Here is a 21486-nt window from a genome sequence, read left to right as displayed (position 1 = left end):
GTCCTCACCTCCTTTCGGGGTTGAGGTGCCCCACTGTCGTTGTCTGTTTGAGCCTTGGGGTTGAGATCTGCCTCTTGGGTGTCTGTATCTGCCACTCTGTGGCCTGACACTGGAAAGGATCAATTTTTTGTTGGCCAATTTCTGCTAAATCGAAGTGGCTGTACCTGTAAGAAATCCTTGACTGTTTGCAAAGATTTAGCTTTATCCTCCATTTTCTTTAACACCTCTTCTGCCTTAACACCAAACAAGGTATCATGCTGTAAAGGAGCATCCAATAATTTTGCCTTAACATGATCAGGTAAACTCTTTTCTTTTAACCAAGCATGCCTTCGAATCACAGAACCTGTAACTGCGGCTCTACAAGAGACCTCTAAAGAATCAAAACCACATTGCAGAGTATGTTTTCCCACCTGTTCAACTGCATGCAATAAATCCTGCATTTCTTTACAATCAGGAGCTTCTGTGCTTGCAAGCATTTTCTGTTTTAACTGAGCCATTAAATATTGTTGGTACTTAAGCATATGAAACTGGCAATTTAAAGCTCTTACTGCTAAAGTTGCAGAAGTGTATACTTTCTTCCCCCATCTAGCCAAAGCTCTGGAATCTCTGTCAGGGAGTACTGGATTTTTTGCAATGGAAGCCTTAACCCCTTTTGGACCCTGGGAAGTAGTTTCTGGATCAGAAGAAGGGTTTTTATAAAGAAACTTTTGAGAGTCAGGGACTCTGTAGTACCTATCTGGCTTGGCTGGTGCAGGGGGCAAGGAATCGGGAGATAAGCTGGATTCAGAGAACACATCATCCACAATATCTAGCACAGGCGGAATAGCCAGGGGCCTGTGCTGAGGCAATAAAAGGAAATCCCTGAGCCTTTTCTTGGATTCTGAGTAATCCTGACTTTCCCAATGGAAATGCTCCCTCATGGTATGTAAAGTTTCCCCAAAAGAATAATCCTCAGGAGGAGTGGCTTAAGGGATAGATTCTTCAGCATCAGAGTCCTCATAGGGGGGTAGAGAGTATCCCTGGTCTGAAGAGGAATCAGAGGAAATGGAAACCTGATCAGAGGAATCATAGTCTGTATCCTGCCTAGGCCTTTTCTCAGGAGGGGGATGGGAACCCCTGATTAGAGTAATGAGGTCTCCGGCCATTTTAAGCATCTGTTTCTTGGGCATGGAGGAATGTCCAGGAGAATGCTGTACTTGTTTCTTTGTCTTTAATGGTACTTTTGTCTTGGCTGTTGTTTTAATGGTAAGTTGTGAAGGTCTGAAAACACCCTCAGAAGCAGATGCCTGCTCAGCGGCTCCGGACCCATCTGAGGGATTAGTTTCCGTAGGCCCAATACCTTGAGTTTCCAGAGGCTTAGTTGTCTCTACGTGGGAGTCGGAGGCGGCCTGTGGCTCTGAGGTAGTGGGTGTCATGGGCTGCGAAAGCGCCTCACTGAGAATCGGCGACTAGCCTAGAAGAGGTTTTGTCGTCAGTTTTGGACCTCGGATGCCTGTCTTTATCCTTGTCCTTGCGTTTTTTCGGTATTGCAGTCGTCAGTTGATCCGACGGCATAGTATAATTGAACCTTCGGCCAAATTAGTGCAAAGCAAAATCAAAACGTCTTTTTATAGTGCGTTTGTTAAATCTAGCACAAAACCGACAACTAGTGACGTCGTGATCAGGGCCTAGGCATGGAATACAGTAAGAGTGGAAGTCCTTATGAGGTATTTGCTTTTCACAAGAAATACAATTATTAACTTTTTCTGACATCGGTCTGAGGCAAGAAAAGTTTCCCCAATGGGGTACTTAGCTTTATTGAAGACTTCGGATCTGAAATTCGACTTTGAAAATCTCAGCAGTCGGCCAACCGGCACTTGCGAACTGCTTCTGCTTCGGGCACCACGCGGCAAGAAAAACTGAAGAAAATGGCATCGGATGCATCTTATATACCCCTGGCGCACTGACGTCCGGGAAGAAGCGACAGCAACCGATGCCGGACCAAGACTTTGGAACTCTGGCCGACTGCGGGACCGCCTGATGGCAGGATAACCCAAGTGTGGACTGCAGCAGTGTAACACGATGAACATCTGCACAACAACATCCTGGAGATGAGAGCAGCCCTTTTAGCACTGCAGGCCTTTTAAGATGCTCTTCCTTTTGGGACTATTGCAGTTCAAACTGACAACATGTCTGCAGTCAGGTACATCAACAAACAAGGAGGAACTCGATCTTATCCTCTTTGCAGAGAGGCAATGAGAGTATGGAAATGGGTAAGCTTCTCAGATAGCTTTACAGCTGCGATGCACATTCCAGGAATAAACAACGTGTTAGAGGACAAGCTAAGCAGATCATTCTGATGCTCCACGAGTGGTGTCACAATCAATCTGTGGTGGAGATGATCTTCTGGCATTGGAACTGACCTTGCTGCAACCTATTTGCCACTCCCTTCAACAACAAGTGAAGTGCAGCAGGTTCTTCACTCTGATTCCCTGGGGGAATCACCAAAATATGCTCTAATTCATGGTTGGCTATGTTTACCCCCCTCCTTCCCCGATTCTAAAAGGTTTTACAGAAAGCAAGCAGGCTGAAGAGCTCAGTGATCCTCACTGCCCCTTCTGGCCTCGGCAAATACGGTTCCCCTTCCTATGGTCCCATGTTTGTTATCCTCCACGGATACTGGAGCCAGCTCTGCATCTCCTGTCACACCCATCAGGGATCCAACATCACAACATTCAAACCCTAAGACTAATAGCATGGTTTCTCCACTTCCAGTAATACTCAGACAGCCGAGGCTTTCTTTTCCTGTATGTAATATTATTCTGGCTTCTAAAAAAAATACCCTACCAAAAAGTATACAAAAGCAAACAGAAAAAAAAATTCCCTTTGGGCTTTGAACAGAGACATTTGCTGCCCTAGTCTTTATAGTTCTCCAATTCTTGACAATGATTTTTTTATGAAGGAACCAATTTCTCTACAGTTAAACTTCAACTAGCGGCTATTTCCAATTTTCATACGGGGAACTGACGTATTTCTCTGGCTTCTTCTAGACTATGCAAAGCTTTCAGAAAAAAGAATCCTTTGTCTAAGGCCTCCAATAAAAGATCCCAAACCACCTGGGGACCTGACAGCTGAACCATACCTTTTGAGTCTTCAGCTAAATCTGATCTGAAGTTTCTATCATGGAAAACGGTGTTCTTGGTAGCTGTGATGATGTGGGGTAGTCCCAGCTATGCCAGAGAGAATACGGCAGTGGATGTTTAACATATGCCAGCATAGCTATCTGGAGTTTTGTAAAGAATTATATGTAATTTGATTATCAAACTGATTTGTGCAGGTGCTTGTGTTGAAAATGTATGTGTAAAGTTGCTTGTGTTAAAAAAATAAAATGTACCAAACAGTGGGTCCTGCTGGACAGAAACAAAATACACCTGTATGTCAGACTGTATTGTAACTGTTGAAATGAATATACTGTAACAGAGGATACTGGAAGACAAGAGGTTAATCTCAGTTCAGCTAACTTTGAAAAATAGTCTGAAATTAAATTACCTGGTTTAGGCCATAAATATTGTATCTCACAGGTCTGACTGCAGCCAGAGATTAAATGTCTGTGAGAAGCCTGGCTTAGTAGCTCTGTAGAAGAGTGGAAGTGTTAAAATTGTTTTACAGTTTCCAGATGTTGTAACGCATCTTAGCAAAGCTCTGTGTGTGTGTATGATGACACACATCTGCAAAATCCTGGCTCAGTTTCTAGTAAAGGGGATAGTGTGGGCACCAGAGTCAGGTGACCAGATGAATGTGATGTCATTCTGTAATCCAGCACTGAAATGACGTTTTAATACTAGATGAGACGGAAGTCTCAAGGCAGTCTGTTTTTGAAACCTGACAAGAAGGTCCACTCACCTACATCATCTTGCCCTGCTCTAGTAAGTAAACTAGGGAACTGTAATTCTTTAACCAGTCAAGAAAATCTAGTGAGATGAGTTAAGTATTGTTTGTCTACATGCGTATGAACCTTTCCACCTGTGTTATTTTTAATATTTCCTGTGGCTGAAATTCTGGTGTTTACTGTAAATAGATGTTCAGTATTCTCACCTTTAATTTATTTGTTGATACTGTGGCAGCTCCTGAAAGTCTTGCTGTTTCGTCAACATTACCACTGGTGTTAGTATTAATTTCAAGCAGTATAACTGGATACCCTGTTAAGGGCCTTAGAGTAACTGGCTGGTGGCAGTGAATCTACCTTATAATCTGGGTAGAGGGGGCATAGCTGGTAAATCTGTAACAGCCTTTCTCAGGGGTGTGTGTGTGAAAATTTAATTCTTATTTGGGACCTGGAGAGTGAGAGAGAGAGCGAGAGAGTGTCCAGACCAGGCACTTGAGTGTGTTCCATGTGTGTTAAGGGAAATTGTGCTTGGTGCAGAGACAGAGACCTGCAAACACTGTGTGCATCCACTTTTGTTCCAAGTGAACATCTCTCACCAGTGTCCATGGTGAGGACGGAGACTCCTTGATCACTGGCCCAGAGGAGGGATGTCACAGTAGCCATCACAACTGCAAAGAGAATATCCCAACTCCAGGCTCTCTCTTCCACACCTCCATACATAATTTTAAGTAAAGGATAGGGTCCTCCTTATGGACTATCCCTTTCTTTTTACCCAAAGTATCATCTGAGAATAAACATTAACCAATCATCTATTTACCAGTCTTCTTTCCAAACATTTCCAATAAAACAGTACATGCTGCACCTTCTTGATGTACACAATTACATTTTTATCTTCCTAGAACAATGCAATTCTGAAATTCAGACCAACTTTTCTTTTTCTCCAAAAAGACTGCTGGATTATTCTGTATCCAAAGTTGCTCTAGCAAAATGGATAAAGTACAGTTGTGTACACTTACCATAAATATAGATGTTCGCGTGTATTCACTGTTGTAGTCATTACATTTGGGTAATCTGCTGGCAGGTTGCCCTCAGTCGGCCTGATTAACAAAGTCTTGGGTCTTGCGTCAGCTGCTGTCCCGTCTTCCATAACGTCAGGTCATCAGGAGTATAAAACATGCAGCCGATGCCATTACATCAGTTTTTCTTGCCCCAGATGTCAGGTGCCCCCCAAATGGGGAGGAAAAAAAAAGTATGCATATATATATATATATATATATATATATATAAAATTAAAAACACAAAAAATATACCTCCAAACAAAAGCAAATATACCAGAAAGGCTTTTAAGTTTAGTAAAATAAAGTAGAGGTATAGTAAGAGAAAAACAGGGGGCTGGAGGGAGGGTAACCAGGACTGCAACAGTGAATACACTAGAACATCTACATTTATGGTAAGTGTACACAACTGTACTATGTTCTTCGTGTTTCACTGTTACTGTCATTACATTTGGGTAGATTCCTAAAGCTATGGTAGGGAGGATGGATTTATACAGCATTAGGACCAGCTATAAGGCCCTGCAGGACAGCAGTGGCAAAGCCAGCTCTGGATTTAGAGAAGAAAGGTAAATGGCAACGTTTGGAGAATGTATGAACTGAGCTCCAGGTAGCAGCTTCTAGGATGTCTCTGGTAGGAACACCTCTGAGAAAGGCTGTAGAGGTAGATGCAGCCCTGGTGGAATGAGATCTGATCCCCTAGGGGATAGTTTTACCATGGTGCATATAGCAGAAACAAATACAATGGCTTATCCATTTGGAGATAGTCTGCTTTGAAATAGCCTTTCCCTCTGCCCCTGCAGCAAATGCCACCAGTAGTTGTTCAGATTTTCTTAGAGATTTTATCCTGTTAACGTAAAATCTAAGTTGTCTGTGTACATCTAATGAATGAAGAATCCGTTCCTCTTTGTTCTGTGGATTGGGAAAGAAAGTTGGCAAATGAATGGTCTGATTAAAAGCCACACTGAATACCACCTTCGGCATGAAGGATGGATTGGTCCTGAGAGACATCCTGTCCGCATAAAAAATAATGAAAGGCTACACTGCCATAAGAGCCTGTAATTCAGAAATCCTTCTAGCTGAAGTGACTGCTAAACGGAAAGCTGTTTTCCAGGAGAGGAATTTTAAGTCTGCAGTAGTGGCTGGCTCGAAAGGAGAGACAGTGAGCTTTTGCAATACAAAATTGAGGTCCCAGGCAGGGGTTGGGGCTCTCCTGGGTGGTCTTAAGTTTTTGGCCTCCCTGAGATACTGCTTTAACAGAGGATGAGAGAAGAGGGGAGGTTCTGTGCTGTAATGAGCTGAAATGGCGGAGGCATGGATTTTTATGGAAGAAAAGGACAGGCCCTTGTGAAGCATCTCAGTTAAGTATTGTAAAATCTGAGGAATATTGGACACTGCTGTGCTTATTCCTTGTGACTGATGCCAGGCACAGAATCTTTTCCATTTGTCAGCATAAGATTTTCTAGTACTAGGCCTTCTCGCCTCCAAAATGACATCCATCACAGGTATGCTGAGAGATGCTAAGGGTGAATTTAGGTGATAAGCCACGCTGCAAGATTGAAAGTTTGGAGCCGAGTGTGCAGCATTTGGTTGTTCTGCTGAGACAGTAAGTAAGGTGTCTGAAGCAGGTGCCATGGTGTAAGATGTGACATTGCACAGGAGTGGGTACCAGGGTTGGCGAGGCCAGTCTGGAGCAATCAGAACCATTTTTGGTTTGTCCTGTTTGATTTTTAGTAGAACTTTGGAGAGCAGAGCCAGAGGGGGAAAAGCATAGACTGACAGTTTTTCCAGCTGAATGATAGAGCATCCACTTTCCAGGCTTTGTTGTGAACAGTTCTTGTGCAGAATTTGTCCAACTGATAGTTCTGGGGTGAGGTAAAAAGATCTATGTCTGGACACCCCCCCCATTTGCGTGTCAACATGTTGAAAAACAGTGGTTCCAATTTCCATTCGTGTGGGTCCATGTGATTTATTCCTTAGTTCGTCTGCCAGAGTATTCAGCTTTCCTCGCAGGAATTGAGCTTGTAGTTGTATCTGGTAGGTCAAGGCTGTGTTCCACAATTCCATGGCTAGTCTGCAAAGGGGGTAGGAGTGTGTACCCCCCTGCTCGTTTATGAACCAAATAACTGTGGTGTTGTCTGTCTTTATCATTAATTGTCCTGGATGAAGGTAGTCCTTGAAGGCGGTCAGTGCATTCTGTACAGCTAACATCTCTTTGATTGATATGAAGGTGCATTTGATTTGGGCTCCATTTGCCCTGAATGCACTTCCCTGCCAGATGAGCCCCCCCAAGCATAGTCTGATGCATCTGTAGTTAGGGTTTGGGTGGCAACAGGTGGAGTGAATGGCAGTCCCCTGTTTTGGTGGCAGGCCACCATAGGAACTCTAGTTGCAGGCAAGGTATGACAGGAATCATTGTTTCCAGGCTGTGACAATGTTGACTCCATAAACTTTTTAAGTGCCACTGAAGTTTCCTCATATGCAGTCTTGCATATGGAATTAGAAGAATGTAGGAGGCCATGAACCCCAAGGCTTGCAGAATTTGTCTTGCAGACAGCAATGTTTTTGTGGCCACTTGTTTGAAGTAAGTTACCAAATTAATTTGCTTTTCTGGTGTAAGGTAAGCCATCTGGGCAGTTGTATTCAAGCTTGCACCCAGGAATGTAATTTCTTGAGAGGGTACCAATTGTGATTTATTTTCGTTTATGGTGTTCCCTAGACAAGTTAGAACCCTTTTTACAAACGCCAGATGCTTTAGAAGAATGTCCTTGTTTTTTGCCTGAACTAGACAATCGTCCAGGTATGGATATATTTGAATATTTCTTTGTCTGCAAAATGCAATTACTGGAGCCAGGCACTTTGTGAAGACCTGGGCGCAGTAGATAAGCCAAAGGGCAGTGCAGAGAAAGTACAGTTGTGTACACTTACCATAAATGTAGATGTTCAAGTGTATTCACTGTTGCAGTCATTACATTTGGGTAATCTGCTGGCAGGTTGCCCTCAGTCGGCCTGAATAACAAAGTCTTGGGTCCTGCGTCGGTTGCTGTCTCCTCTTCCATGACGTCAGGGATATAAAACATGCAGCCGATGCAATTTTATTCAGTTTTTCTTCCCCAGATGTCAGGTACCCCCCAAATGGGGAGCAAAGATATATATATATAAATATAAAACAGTAAACATATAAATGCACTTTTAGAAATAAACTTTACCTTCAACTAAAAGCAAATACACCACAAAGGCTTTTGAGTATAGTGAAGGAAAGAAAAGGTATAGAAAGGGGGATGGCGGGTGGGTAACCTGGACTGAAACAGTGAATACACTCGAACATCTACATTTATGGTAAGTGTACACAACTGTACTATGTTCTTCGTGTTTCACTGTTGTAATCATTACATTTGGGTAGAATCCCAAAGCTATGGATGGGAGGATGGAATTAAACAGCAGTAGGAGCGGCTATAAGGCCCTGCAGAACTGCAGTGGCAAAGCCTGCCCTGGATTTGGAGAAGAGAGGTAAACTATAATGCTTTGTGAAGGTATGAACAGAGCTCCAAGTAGCAGCTTCTAGAATGTCTTTGGTTGGAACCCCTCTGAGAAAAGCTGCTGAAGTAAAGGCAGCCCTGGTGGAATGTGATCTGATCCCCTTGGGTACAGGTTTACCATGGTGCAAGTAGCAGAAACTAATGCAGTGGCTTATCCACTTACAAATAGTCTGCTTTGATATAGCCTTCCCCTCTGACCCTGCAGCAAATGCTACCAGTAGTTAATCAGACTTTCTTAGAGATTTGGTCCCGTTTACGTAGAATCTTAGTTGTTTGTGTACATCCAATGAATGCAGAATCCGCTCCCCCTTGTTCTGCGGATTTGAGTAACATGTTGGCAGGTGAATGGTCTATTTAAGAGCCACAATGGATACCACCTTAGGCATAAAAGAAGAATTGGTCCTGAGGGACACCCTGTCTGGGTAAAATATAATAAAAGGCTCCACTGCCATGAGAGTCTGTAGTTCTGAAACCCTTCTTGCTGAAGTGATTGCCAAGAGAAAAGCTGTTTTCCAAGATAGAAAGTTTATATCCGCAGTAGCTGCTGGTTCAAAAGGAGGCAGGGTGAGTTTTTCCAGCACAAAATTGAGGTCCCATGCAGGAGTTTGTGATCTTCTGGGAGGCCTTAAATTTTTGGCCCCTCTAAGATACTGTTTAAGCAGAGGATGAGAAAAGGGGAGGCTCTGTGCTGTAATGAGCCAAGATGGCAGAGGCATGGATTTTTATTGAAGAGAAAGATAGACCCTTGTCAAGCATCTCAGTCAAATATTGTAAAATCTGAGTAATATTGCGCTTTGCTGTGTCTATTCCTTTTGCTTGGATCCAATCACAGAATCTCTTCAATTTATCTGCATAAGATTTTCTAGTACTAGGCCTTCTGGCTTCCAAAATGACATCCATCACAGATTTACTGAGTGGTGTTGTTTGAATAATTAGTTGATCAGCCATGCTGCAAGATTCAGAGTTTGGAGCTGAGTGTGCAGAATTTGATAGTTCTGCTGAGACAGTAGATGAGGTATTTGAGGCAAGTACCATGGAGGAAGATGAGACATATTCCTTAGAAGTGGGTACCAGTGCTGGCGAGGCCAGTCCAGAGCAACTAGGATCATTTTTGTTTTTTCCTGTCTGACTTTTAGTAAGACCTTGGAGAGTAGAGGCAGAGGGGGAAAGGCATAGACTGATAGGTTTTTCCAGCGGAAGGATAGGGCATCCACTTTCCATGCTTTTTTGTGATTAGTTCTTGTGCAGAATTTGTCCAACTGATAATTTTGTGGGAGGCTCCCCCATTTCTGTGTTAACATGCTGAAGATTTGTGGATCCAGTTTTCATTCGTGCGGGTCCATAAGATTTCTGCTTAGGTCGTCTGCCAGACTATTTTGCTTTCCTGGCAGGAATTGAGCTTGAATATGTATTTGGTAAGTCAAGGCTGTGTTCCACAAGGCCATGGCTAGTCTGCAAAGGGGGTAGGAATGTGTACCCCTATGCTTGTTTATGTACCACATAACTGTGGTGTTGTCCGTCTTTATCAGTAGTTGTCCTGGATGAAGTAAGTCCTTGAAGACTGTCAGAGCATTCTGAACAGCTAGCATCTCTTTCTGGTTGATATGCAGATGCATTTGGTTTGGGCTCCATTTGCCCTGAATGCATCTCCCTGCCAGGTTGGCCCCCATAGTCTGATGCGTCTGTAGTTAGGGTTTGGGTGGCAGGGGGTAGAGTGAATGACAGTCCCTTGTTTTGGTGACATGTCTCTGCCCACCAAAGAAAACTTCTGTTGTAGGCAGGGAATGAGAGGAATCATTGTTTCCAGACTGTGACAATGTTGACTCCATAAACTTTTTAGGTACCATTGAAGTTTCCTCATATGCAGTTTCACATATAGAATTAGTAGAATGCAGGATGTCATGAACCCAAAAGCCTGCAGAATTTGTCTTACAGATAACTGGGTTTTTGTTGCCATTTGTTTGAAGTATGTTGTCAGTTGCCTTTTTTTGTCTGGTGTGAGGTAAGCCATCTGGGCAGTTGCATTCAAGCTTGCACCCAGGAATGTAATTATTTGAGAGGGTACCAGTTGTGATTTCTTTTCATTTATGGTGTACCCTAGGCATGCTAGAAGCCTTTTCACAAATGCCAGATGTTGATGAGAGTGTTCTTGTACTCTGCTTGAATGAGACAGTCGTCCAGATAAGGATAAATTTGAATGCTTCTTTGTCTGCAGAATGCAATTACTGGTGCCAGGCACTTTGTAAAGACCCTGGGCACAGTAGATAAGCCAAAGGGCAGTGCAGAGAATTGGTAATGCAAAAAACCTGCTTTGAAGCGGAGGTATCTTCTACATGATTCCCTTATTGGGATATGCAGGTATACCTCTTTTAAGTCTAGAGTTACTAACCAAGCATTCCTGCCTAGCATAGGCAGTAGCTGTCGTAAAGTCAGCATTTTGAATTTTGGAATGTCCAGGGACGTGTTCAAAATCCATAAGTCCAGTATTGGACGCCATGAATTTTCTTTTCTGGGTACCAGGAAAAGTCTTGAATACAAACCTTGTCCTTTTTCCTTTTCTGGTACCGGATGAATAGCCCCCATATCCATGAAGCATGACTTGTTTCTGGGTCTCTGCCTGCTGGTTTTGTGGCAGATTCGGCCATCCGTTTGGAATTGGCAAAGTATGGAAATTAAATCTGTACCCCTGGGATACTATGTTTAATACCCACTTGTCCTGGGTAATTAACTGCCAATTTTGAGTATGAAGTGCTAGTTTTCCCCCCAAGGGGGCTGCCAAAAGATAAGTGCTTGGTGATGGTAGAGGAAAGTCATTGAGACTGCTTACTGTAGGGTTGTGCTTTGTTTCCTCCAGATTTGGAGGTGGAGGCACCCCATTGCTTTGACCTGTAAGAACCCTGTGATTGGTATCTGGAGCCTTTTGAGTGCCTGGATTTGCCCTGAGTGGCTCTGCTGGACACAGGAAAGGAGCAATTTTTAGTAGGCCAGTGCCTACTGAACCTGGGTGGCTGCACTTGCAAGAAATATTTTACAGTTTGCATAGATTTAGCTTTTGTCTTCCATAGGTTCATAGATTAGTACTGGGCTAACTGCCCTTGCGAGCCATTTTAAGCCTAGCCAATTATCCCCTGTGAGACTCGAACCTTGCACCTTGTGTTTGTAAGGTAAACACCTTAACCATTAGGCCACCCTCCCAATCCATTTTCCATTTTCTTTAAAACCTGTTCTGCCTTATTACCAAACAGAGTATCATGCTGCAAAGGGGCATCCAACAATTTAGCTTTAACATAATCAGGCAGAATTTGCTCCTTGAGCCAGGCATGCCTTCTAATCACAGATCCAGTAACGGCGGCCCTACAAGATGCCTCCAAGGAATCAAAACCACATTGTAAAGTATGCTTTCCTACCTGTTCTGCTGAATGCAATAATTCCTGTAACTCAATTTTCCACACAATCAGAAATCAACATAATTTTCTGTTTCAGTAAGCCCATAACATGTTGTTGATATTTAAGCATATGAAACTGGCAGTTTAAGGCCCTGATTGCCAAGGTTGCAGACGTATAAATCTTCTTTCCCCATCTATCCAGCGCCCTGAAATCTCTATCAGAATGGGTAGGATTTTTGGCTGTAGAGGCCTTTACACCCTTGGGACCCTGAGAAATAGTCTCAGTATCAGCTGCAGGATTTTTGAACAGAAATTCCTGGGAGTCAGGAACCCTGCAATATCTGTCTGGCTTACTAGCAGCCAGAGGCAGGGAATCAGGAGCTATGCTTGATTCCGAGAACACATCATCAACAATGTCTAATACAGGAGGTACTGCCAAAGGCCTATGCTGAGGAAGGAGGAAAATCCCCAAGCCTCTTTTTTGATTCAGAGAAGTCCCAACTCTTGCAGTGAAAATGTTCCCTTAAAGTATGCAAAGTCTCTCCAAAAGAATAATCCTCAGGAGGAGATCCAGATGGGATGGATTCCTCTGCATCAGAATCCTCATAGGGTGGAATAGAAAATTCCTGATCAGAAGAGGAATCATAAGAAATGGAAACCTGATCTGAAGATTCATAATCAGTACCTTGCCTAGGCCTCTTAGCAGGGGGGGGGGGGGGGGGGGCCCTGATCAAGGTAATTAAATCTTCAGCCATTTTGATCATCTGTTTTTTAGGCATAGGGGCCTGAGCACGTGGCTCATGCATCATTTTTTTTAGACATAGAAGTTGTTTTTTACCTTGTTTTTGTTGCTGGCATCAGTTTAATATAAAAAAGTTGAGGCCTGACAACACCCTCAGAAGCTGGTGCCTGCTCAGCGGCTCCGGACCCATCCAAGGGAGAGACATCCGCGGGTTCAATACTCTGAGAATCTTGCAGCATACCGTAGTCCAAATGGGTCTTGGTATTGGCTTGCGACTCAAAAGTAGCAGGTATCAGGGGCTGCAAAAGTGCCTCACTAAGTACCGGCGACTGGCTTAGGAGAAGCTTCGTTGTCGGTTTTGGACCTCGACAGTCTTTCTCTTTTTCTTTGCGTTTTTTATGCACTCCGGTAGTCGGATTGCTAACCGAAGACATTTCTGGATAAATAAATCATGAGCCAAATTATTTAGAAGCAAAAATATACCGACGTTTAATAGTGCGTTGATTAAATTTAGCACAAAACTGACAGCAAGGCATGTTGTGGTCAGGGCCTAGGCAAGGAATACATTACAAATGAAAATCCTTATGAGGTATTTGCTTCCCCACAAGTAATGCAATTATTAACTTTTACTGACATCAATAATGAGCAAGAAAAAGTTTCCCCAACGGGGTACTTAGCTTTTAGTTGAAGACTGGTTCTGAAACTGGAAAACAAAAATTTCAGGAGTTGGCCGACCGGCACTTGCGAACTGCTTCTGCTTTGGGCACCACACGGCAAGAAAGACTGATGTAATGGCATCGACTGCATGCTTTATACTCCAGACGACCTGACGTCATGGAAGAAGGGACAGCAACCGATGCAGGACCTAAGACTTTGTTAATCAGGCCGATTGAGGGAAACCTGCCAGCAGATTACCCAAATGTAATGACTGCAACAGTGAAACACGAAGAACATCAGTCTATTTCCAAGATTTCTTCTCAGAAAAGCATTACATTGCCTAAGCCCCCCCAAGGATCATTCAACTAGATTCATGATCACAGCTTCTGCTTTTTGGTGTACAACATCTACTGATGACATTTGCAATGCAGCTACTTGGTCCAATGCTCATACTTTTGTTACGGATTACAAGTTGGATATTATTTCCAGAAACAGAACCTCCTTTGGTTTGGGAGTACTTTGGAATATCCTTCCATGCGGGTCACTCAAGAGCAATGCAGCTGGGAACTCTGTCCCATACAATGAATGGGAATGAAAAGGACAACATCAGATTTAAAAGTTTTCTTACCATAACTAGGCATCTGTGTTGTCCATTTTCATTCTTTCTCAACTTCCCTCCATCCATCCCCTATCCAAAGCTCCTGGAGAGAGACCTATTGGACTGTACTGTGACCTACAATTCCAGGTTTGAGCCCTGTATTTCTTTTGATGTTTTCCTGTTTCTATTTTGCTGTGGGAATTGGGGAGCAAACTTGATTGGAGGCTTTGGGGATATAGCAAAGCATTATGGGTAGAGGGAGGAGCTCAAGAGGTGGATCCTAAATGTGAAATAAGCAGCCGAGGCAGATCAAAGGATCAGAACCGAACCCATCCACTGAGGAAGAATGAAAATGGACAACTCAGATGCCAAGTTATGGTAAGAACATATAACTTAATTTTATACTCTACATTTCTATCACTTACAGAGGAAATTACTTCAGTTTTCCAATCACAAAGGTCAGACTCATGCTTGTAATTTTCTGCATCTCTTTTGACAACTCTTTTAATGTGGGAGAATCACATTTGCCTTTGTGAAGCACTAATTACTATAACCCCCCCCCCCCAACTTTAAATCATTTCTCACAAAGAGATGGCGGTCAGATGAGTGGCAGACAAACTATGTTCTTCGGATTCATGATTATTCAAAAGATTATTCTTCAGCAGATAATTGCACAAACACAAATCACTGAAAAAACACTTTCAGCAATCACTTTTTCAAGTTATTCCTGACCCACCTCCCAGTTTATATATACCTATTCAATGGTCGCACAATAGTGGCTCTCACTTGCTGAAAGTGACTTTCAGCAAGGAAGCCATCACAATACCTTTCATATAAAAATAATCCATACACAAATACATTTGGCAGAAAGTTGGGTTGAAAAACATCAGGACCTCCTGATCTGTCCACCTTTAAAAGCTTATTTAGAAACCATATTTGTTTCAAATGGGCTTAGACCCATTCTCAGATCAGCATTCTTTTCTAGGTTAGCTACTCCTCAGTCTCCTTCTGTGAATAGTGAAAAACTCATTTACCACCTAACTTCTTACTGATTTTGTCGGTCTGCTTCCTTCCTCTACAAGTCCAGTTATGCCTTTCTTAGTATGCACATACAAAAATGTTTGCTCTCCTATTAACACAGTTAGTTTTGCTTTACTTTCCCAAGTCTAAGTCACTGCTACTCACTTTCACTGTCTTGCACTATCTGCTTTCCTGCTCCCCTGCATTTTTGTGAACCTTCGGTAATGTTTCCTTTTCTTTAGCCTGTCTTGCTATCTCTCTACTAAGAACTTTAGCCTACCACTTGATTTTTATTTATGTTTTAGGAATTTGGAAACTGGGTGATCTCAATGTGCCCACGGCCCTTTTCAGGGAAAGCCCAGAGGTTAATAGCCACACGCAATACAAGTACCAAAACAAATAAGCAGGTATCAGCAGAACAGTTACTGCATCATTAGGACACAAGTCTATGGATACAAGGTCATTAAGCACCTGCTTAGGGTCTCAGAGGGGCACTGAACATTTGCTACAGATAGCTGATCTCAGTTGGTACTAAACTAGTTGGATATCTGAACAACAACCAGTGGATGAGAGCTCAACTCAAAGAAGCTTTTCTTGCATTGGAATACAATTCGCTGACCTTTGTCATCTGTTTTGGTAATCTGCTTTTCAGCGTTTTTGTGAAAAGGCATCCTAATCTACAAATGGCACAGCCTTACCTGAGTTATTGTTAGCGTAGTTCGGTTCACCTGCTGTGCTTGCAAAGCTGCCTGTGCCCGTGCTTTTACAACATGCGTGCAGAGCATTGGTCCCAGATATCCGTAGTCTGTTTTGTAATTCTCCTGGTTGTCAGGAGGGGAGCGGATCTTTGCTACAACTGTTGCACAATGCTTCTGTGGGGGAAAAAAGTCACAAAATAATTAAGCCTTTTGACTGTTCATAGAAATACACAGAAACAAAAACAAATAAACAATAAATGAACAGTACTCTTATAATCTATAAAAAGTTCTCAAACTAGAAAAATAAAACTGCCAACAATACAAAGCATGGTTCCATGTGTAAATCAGTGAATAATATGAATGGTTCTTCTTTAATTATGAGCATGTTGTGAACTGACTGCATCAGCGTCTTCAGGTGATTTACATGCATGACATTTGTAATGCCACCAAAATCGATTCTGACGAAAACAATTCTTCAGACAGCTACATTAGTTATGCATGCAGGGGCCCACACTATCAAAAGGGCAGCAAGAAAGGTGAAGTATGGAAAAGGGGGAACACGTACAATATCAGATTATGATGGATTTATCTCAGCCAATGAAAGTGCTGTCTACACTTCCTGCCTGCCTTTTCATTGCACACAAACAGAAAATTCTAATACTATGTTTCTGGTGAACAGCGGTCAAGACACAACATGCTTAGTACAAACCTGTGAGACACCAGCTCCTCATATCACTATGCTCTGGACTGCCAGGGCCATACAAAGCTCACTGACTGGAACACCTATACCATCTTAGCCTTATGGTGTCCATTGTCTGCATGGAGCAGAACAATCTAAGACTGCTCCATAAATCTAATTTATACTTTTTTAATATAGTAAAGTGTGCGTTCCCTAAAATATCACATAGCTACATCTACAGATGTTCACCAGTCACACTGCCTCAGTGGCATATGGGCTCTGTACCTGCACAAACTCTTTCACTAGTGTTGCCACCTATCTGGTACTTTTCCAGATTAGCAGGAACACAAACAGTTAGTTTGGTAGTTCAGAAGCACTATACAAACTCCGGTATTCTGTTCAGCTCCACAAACAGAATGCCAGAGTTTGTAAAAACGCAGACTCGGGTGAACTTTTTAATTGCTAATGCGATGAGTTGAAAATCTGGGACTTACTAAAAAAAGGGTGGAAAAAAAGCAAAAGAAGGCATTGCACCGATCAATGGTATATGTGGTGATGTCATAAAACAGGCATGGTGGGTAGAAAAATGGGAAGAGAGAGGGGCGGATTGCGGTTAGTGTAAGTGGTGTGGTTTTTGGCCCAGTTTTCAACACACAAAGCTGACAAACCTATCCTACACTGGCAGCTTTCCAGACATCAGAATCTCCTCTTCTGACTGCGACTAGGAATTGGATAAGCACTTCCCATAAGAGGAAGCCTAATTCCTGCAACACAAAGTCAATTATTCAATCTTTAGTGTCCTCTGAAAGACTAACAAAGTTGAATCTCCTCAACAGCCTGCACTGGTGGATTACAGCTCTAGACTCTGATAAAATCCTTTAGGGAAACTTCCCCTCTTCATATTTTTTAAATAAATCAAAGAAAATAATATGGACATTAACTTTTATTTTAATATACTTGCTATTTACTACTGTTATTAATTTCCCCTGGGAATTCTAACTTACTACTGTGTTGCTTTGTATGCTTAATACTGCTTTTAAGAAGTTATGGGGATTTTCTAAAGTGTTTTAGGACTTGCATTGGTAAACTGAAGAAATTCTGTGGTGTTAGTTGAACACTTGGGACAGACAGTCTCTTGGCTGGGCGTAGAGGCTTACAGTTTATTTTGCTTATTCTGCTTTATTCTGAAGTTCTGACGCGAAAATATTGCATTTTTTTTTTTACTTTTTTTCATGTATATAATTATTACTGGTTTAACATTGCTGTAGGTGTTTTTATCATTAAATCACAATTTTTACTGCAAATTACTTTATTTGCCTTTTCTGTGGAGTTTTTTTTTAATTTATTTTGACAAGAATCTCTAAGCAAATGCTTATACATGCTGTTTTAAAATGTTTCCATTTGATTTAAGGATATACATTTGATTTTTTGTCACTAGTTCGTCAAGTGAATTCTACCTTGTACTGTGACTGGGTGTATGGTTTACTGTGGTGTCTTTCAGCTTTTCCCGGTTAAGGGTCGCCACAGCAAAACTCCGGTCCGCTAATGAGTGGTAGTTGATTTTTACGTGCCGAGTTACCAGCCCTGACGCACAACCTTCAACGAAGGTACGCCCATTCACGCATGTCTCCATGCAGACGACGCTCTAGCTGAGAATCGAACCGGACAACGTCTTACTGTGAGGCGACAACGCTACCGCAGCACCACCACCGTGGGGTTTACTACACTGTGTAAATTAAAGAACAAGGCTTAGCACAATTTAAACTGTTTCAGCTATATTTTATACAGTCTGACACTATTTACTGTGTGGGAACATGGTTAAAATTGTTTATTATTGCTGCCTTTAGTCAGCCCTTAATGGTGTCGGTGTATTCTGTCTGGTATTTTTTCCCCTTGACTTGATGGATCCTGCTATAGCCAAAAGACCACTTACCTTACCCCCAATCCTCTGGTCTGAGCCTATAGCCCTGTATAGTATGGGTGTTGAGACATCCACCAAGGCTATTCCAGGTACAGAAGAACCAAACCCTTTAGTTGCAGAAGTGGTCTGGAGTGAGAGGCACCTTGCTAGTCATAATAATCTACCCTCAGATATTTTGTCCTGTAGTATACTTCAAAGTACGAAGAAACGGAAACAAACACGTGACAGACAAAAAGTTTATTACCCATGTATATAGCTGAAGTGGTTTCCTTACCAAAGTGTTTTACAGTCAGCTAAAGTTGTGAGCTATTCAGAATGATTATGGGGCAACCTTCTCTAGAGATCCTCTGAAGCTGATAGTAGTGAACACACAGGAGTTCTTCCAATCCAATTCTTCAGAAGGTGAACAGGTTCAATAACCGAAGCAAGTGTTCACTATTCCACAGATGCTTAAGCAGGTTTAGAGATGTATTTGAATGGAAGCAAACTGGAACTATGCCAGAGTTTGGCTGAGTTTAATATCTTATTGAGGATGAGATTTAAAATATTTTGGCTGTTCCTCCTCTGTTACTGGCTTTATAAAATGTCTATAAAACTGCATGTAAAACCCTTTTGGCTTGTGAACCAGTTCCTAAAAAGGTTATGAGGAAATACAAGGTGTACTCTGATCTTGCAGCTCTCTGTCAGCTGACCCAGCTGTGGTTTCTCCAGCTGCCAACTCTACCAAGATAACCTAAGCTTCCTCTAATCCTCTACTGCCAGATAAAATTGGCAGGGGGTTAGAATCTCATGGGTAAATAAGTTGGCTCCATCTAGTAATTTAGTCTTCAGAATTTTAAATGATCAGGGCTTCATACAGAAATTTATTTTGCAATGTGCTTGCAGTTTAGATGACCTTGCTGCATCTTTTCTTGATAAAAAGAAGCATTATTTGAATGAGACTGTTTCTAATGTGACTTAGGTTTCAAAACAAACTTTGAGGAATATCTTGAAAGGTGCAGACACTTTCTAGGAAATCAGACACTTGTCCTGCTGCTGTCCAGATTCTCAAACAATGGAATGACAGTGGCAAATTGATGCATGGAGTATCTAGAATGTTTAAAGAAAGAACAGTTGTGATGCCCTTCTCTTCCATGTAGGGTTGCTACCTTTCGTTGAAGCTAAAACCGGACTAAGGCCGCACCCAGTGCATCACTTGTGACCCCACCTATTTCCACCCCCTCTACCGTCCACATTCCACGCATTTTGTGATCTCTTCATGACATCAGCTGATGGGGAACGCCCTCTTTTTTCATTCCTGATGCCTGTTTTTTGCCAATTTACTATGTTTTCTGAAAAAAACATTGAAAATCCGCCAATTTAACAAACTCCAATAGTCTGTTTCTTTTTTGAAACAGAATACCAGAGTTTGTACAGTATTTTTCAGACTACCAGACAATCAGTTTGATTTCCAGATAGCTCAGGGAAAAAACAGATAGGTGGCAATCCTACTTCCATGTCACAGTATTCATAACATGAGGGATTCCCCCAGGCGACACGAACGCCTGGCCAGTACACAAAAGACTTTTACTACTACTAGGTACGTGGGATGTCTCATAAGGGCAGAAGGATGCGTAAGCCATAAAAGTGAGATCTGCACGTACCATCCACAGAAATGAATGTCCCAGTCAGAACACCAGTCCAAGGGCAAAAGAAGAGACAAGCCATCACCCAGAGAAAAAACAAGAACCAAGGGGGAAGGGAGGTGGGATAGAATACTGTAACATGAAAGAGAAGGACATTTATGGTTATGGTAAGATTTTACACAACTATTCTATGTCCTTCTATTCCCATGTTGCTGTATTCATAACATGAGGCAGAGTACCAAAGCTCATGAAAGGGAAAGGGAGGACGGAATAGAGAAACTCTCCACAAAACCATGCAGGACTGCCCTGGCAAACCCTGCTCTGGATCTGGAGATGCCATCCACCTTATAATAATGTTTGGTGAAGGTGTGGACAGAAGACCATGCAGCTGCCTCCAAGATGGAAACAGTGTCCAATCCCTTGAAGAAGGCTCCAGATGAAGCAACAGCCCTAGTCGAGTGAGCTTTCACTGAGGAAGAAAGTTTCTTACCGTGGAAAACAGCACAAAGAAATGGCTTTTGAAATCCATGAAGAAACAGTCTGTTTAGACACAGGCTTTCCCCCATGCCCTGGGGTGAAAAGAAACAAAGTGGCTCTAATTTCCTAAAGGACTTGGTTTTATTCAGGTAATATTTGAGTTGTCTATGCACATCCAAGGTATGCAACAGCCTCTCACTGGAATTCTATGGTGAGGGAAAAAAGGTAGGTAAATTAATAGATTGGTTAAGAGACAAATCATTAACCACCTTGGGCATAAAAGAGGGGTTAGTACGCAGACAGACCCTATCTTTGTGGAAAATGAGGAAAGGTTGAGATACCATTAAAGTCTGGAGCTCAGAGACTCTCCAAGCAGAAGTGACGGCCACAAGCAGCAGAGTTTTCCAAGTGCAATGCTTTAAGGAAGCTGTGGAAGCAGGCTCAAAGGAGGCTTGGGTGAGTTTTTCCAGCACAAAATTCAAATCCCATGGAGGAGAATCAGATTTCCTGGGAGGTCTGATATGAAGGGTGTCTTTCAGGAAAAGCTTAACCTCTATCAGCTCACACAAGATAAAAAAAGAAGTTATGTAACTCACCATAACGTTCCATATGAGTAGGTAACTTCATTTGTCAGCAACCTGTGGGTATCGGATCCGACCTGGATCAGAGCCGGCAGCTTTCCAAGCTAAAGATCCGAGCTCCAAGCTCCTCCCTCTTACCCATAATGCCCTGCTACCTCCTTCCAGTCCTCAGATCGCATTTGCCCAATTATACAATTTCACCAAGACAAACAACAACCTGAAACATCCTAACCTAATGAATACCAAAAGCTGAACTCATTCTAGGATTCAGATAACGAAAAAAACAGGTTAGGGTGAAGGAGGGGGGGGGGAGGTTGGTTGCTGACAAATGAAGTTACCTACTCAGATGGAACGTTATGGTGAGTGCATAACTTCTTTATCTGAAGTAGTTAACTTCATTTGATCAGCAACCTGTGGGACAGAGTCCCCAGCTACCAAAAACTTGGGAGGTCCTCAAGGAAGGATATTCCGGAGCACTGCAGAGCCAAAAGCTGCCCTTCCTCTGGACATTAAATCCAATTTATAATGAGAGATAAAGGTATGAGAGGAACCCCAAGTAGCCGCAGAACAAATGTTATCCAAGGGAACTCTTGACCAGAGCGCAGCAGAAGTAGCCATAAAACGGGTAGAATGAGCATGAACCCCT

General features: G+C 42.4%; 1 protein-coding gene across 2 annotated transcripts in view; it reads right to left on the bottom strand.

Moving 5' to 3' along the window:
- TAF6 (TATA-box binding protein associated factor 6) overlaps positions 1 to 21486 on the bottom strand; it is a 1437250-nt gene that overhangs the window by 271569 nt on the left and 1144195 nt on the right. For both annotated transcript variants that reach the window (XM_044077259.1, XM_044077258.1), the window contains one exon: positions 15558 to 15731. In XM_044077259.1, the coding sequence (XP_043933194.1) occupies positions 15558 to 15731 (174 nt within the window). The remainder of the gene's footprint in view (positions 1 to 15557; positions 15732 to 21486) is intronic.

Source organism: Protopterus annectens, chromosome 7.part0 (genome assembly GCF_019279795.1).
Source record: "Protopterus annectens isolate FY-2018-M chromosome 7.part0, PAN1.0, whole genome shotgun sequence".
NCBI classification, from domain to species: domain Eukaryota; kingdom Metazoa; phylum Chordata; order Ceratodontiformes; family Protopteridae; genus Protopterus; species Protopterus annectens.
Note: the sequence above shows the minus strand (reverse complement) of the source record. Positions and strands in the feature narration are given on the sequence as shown.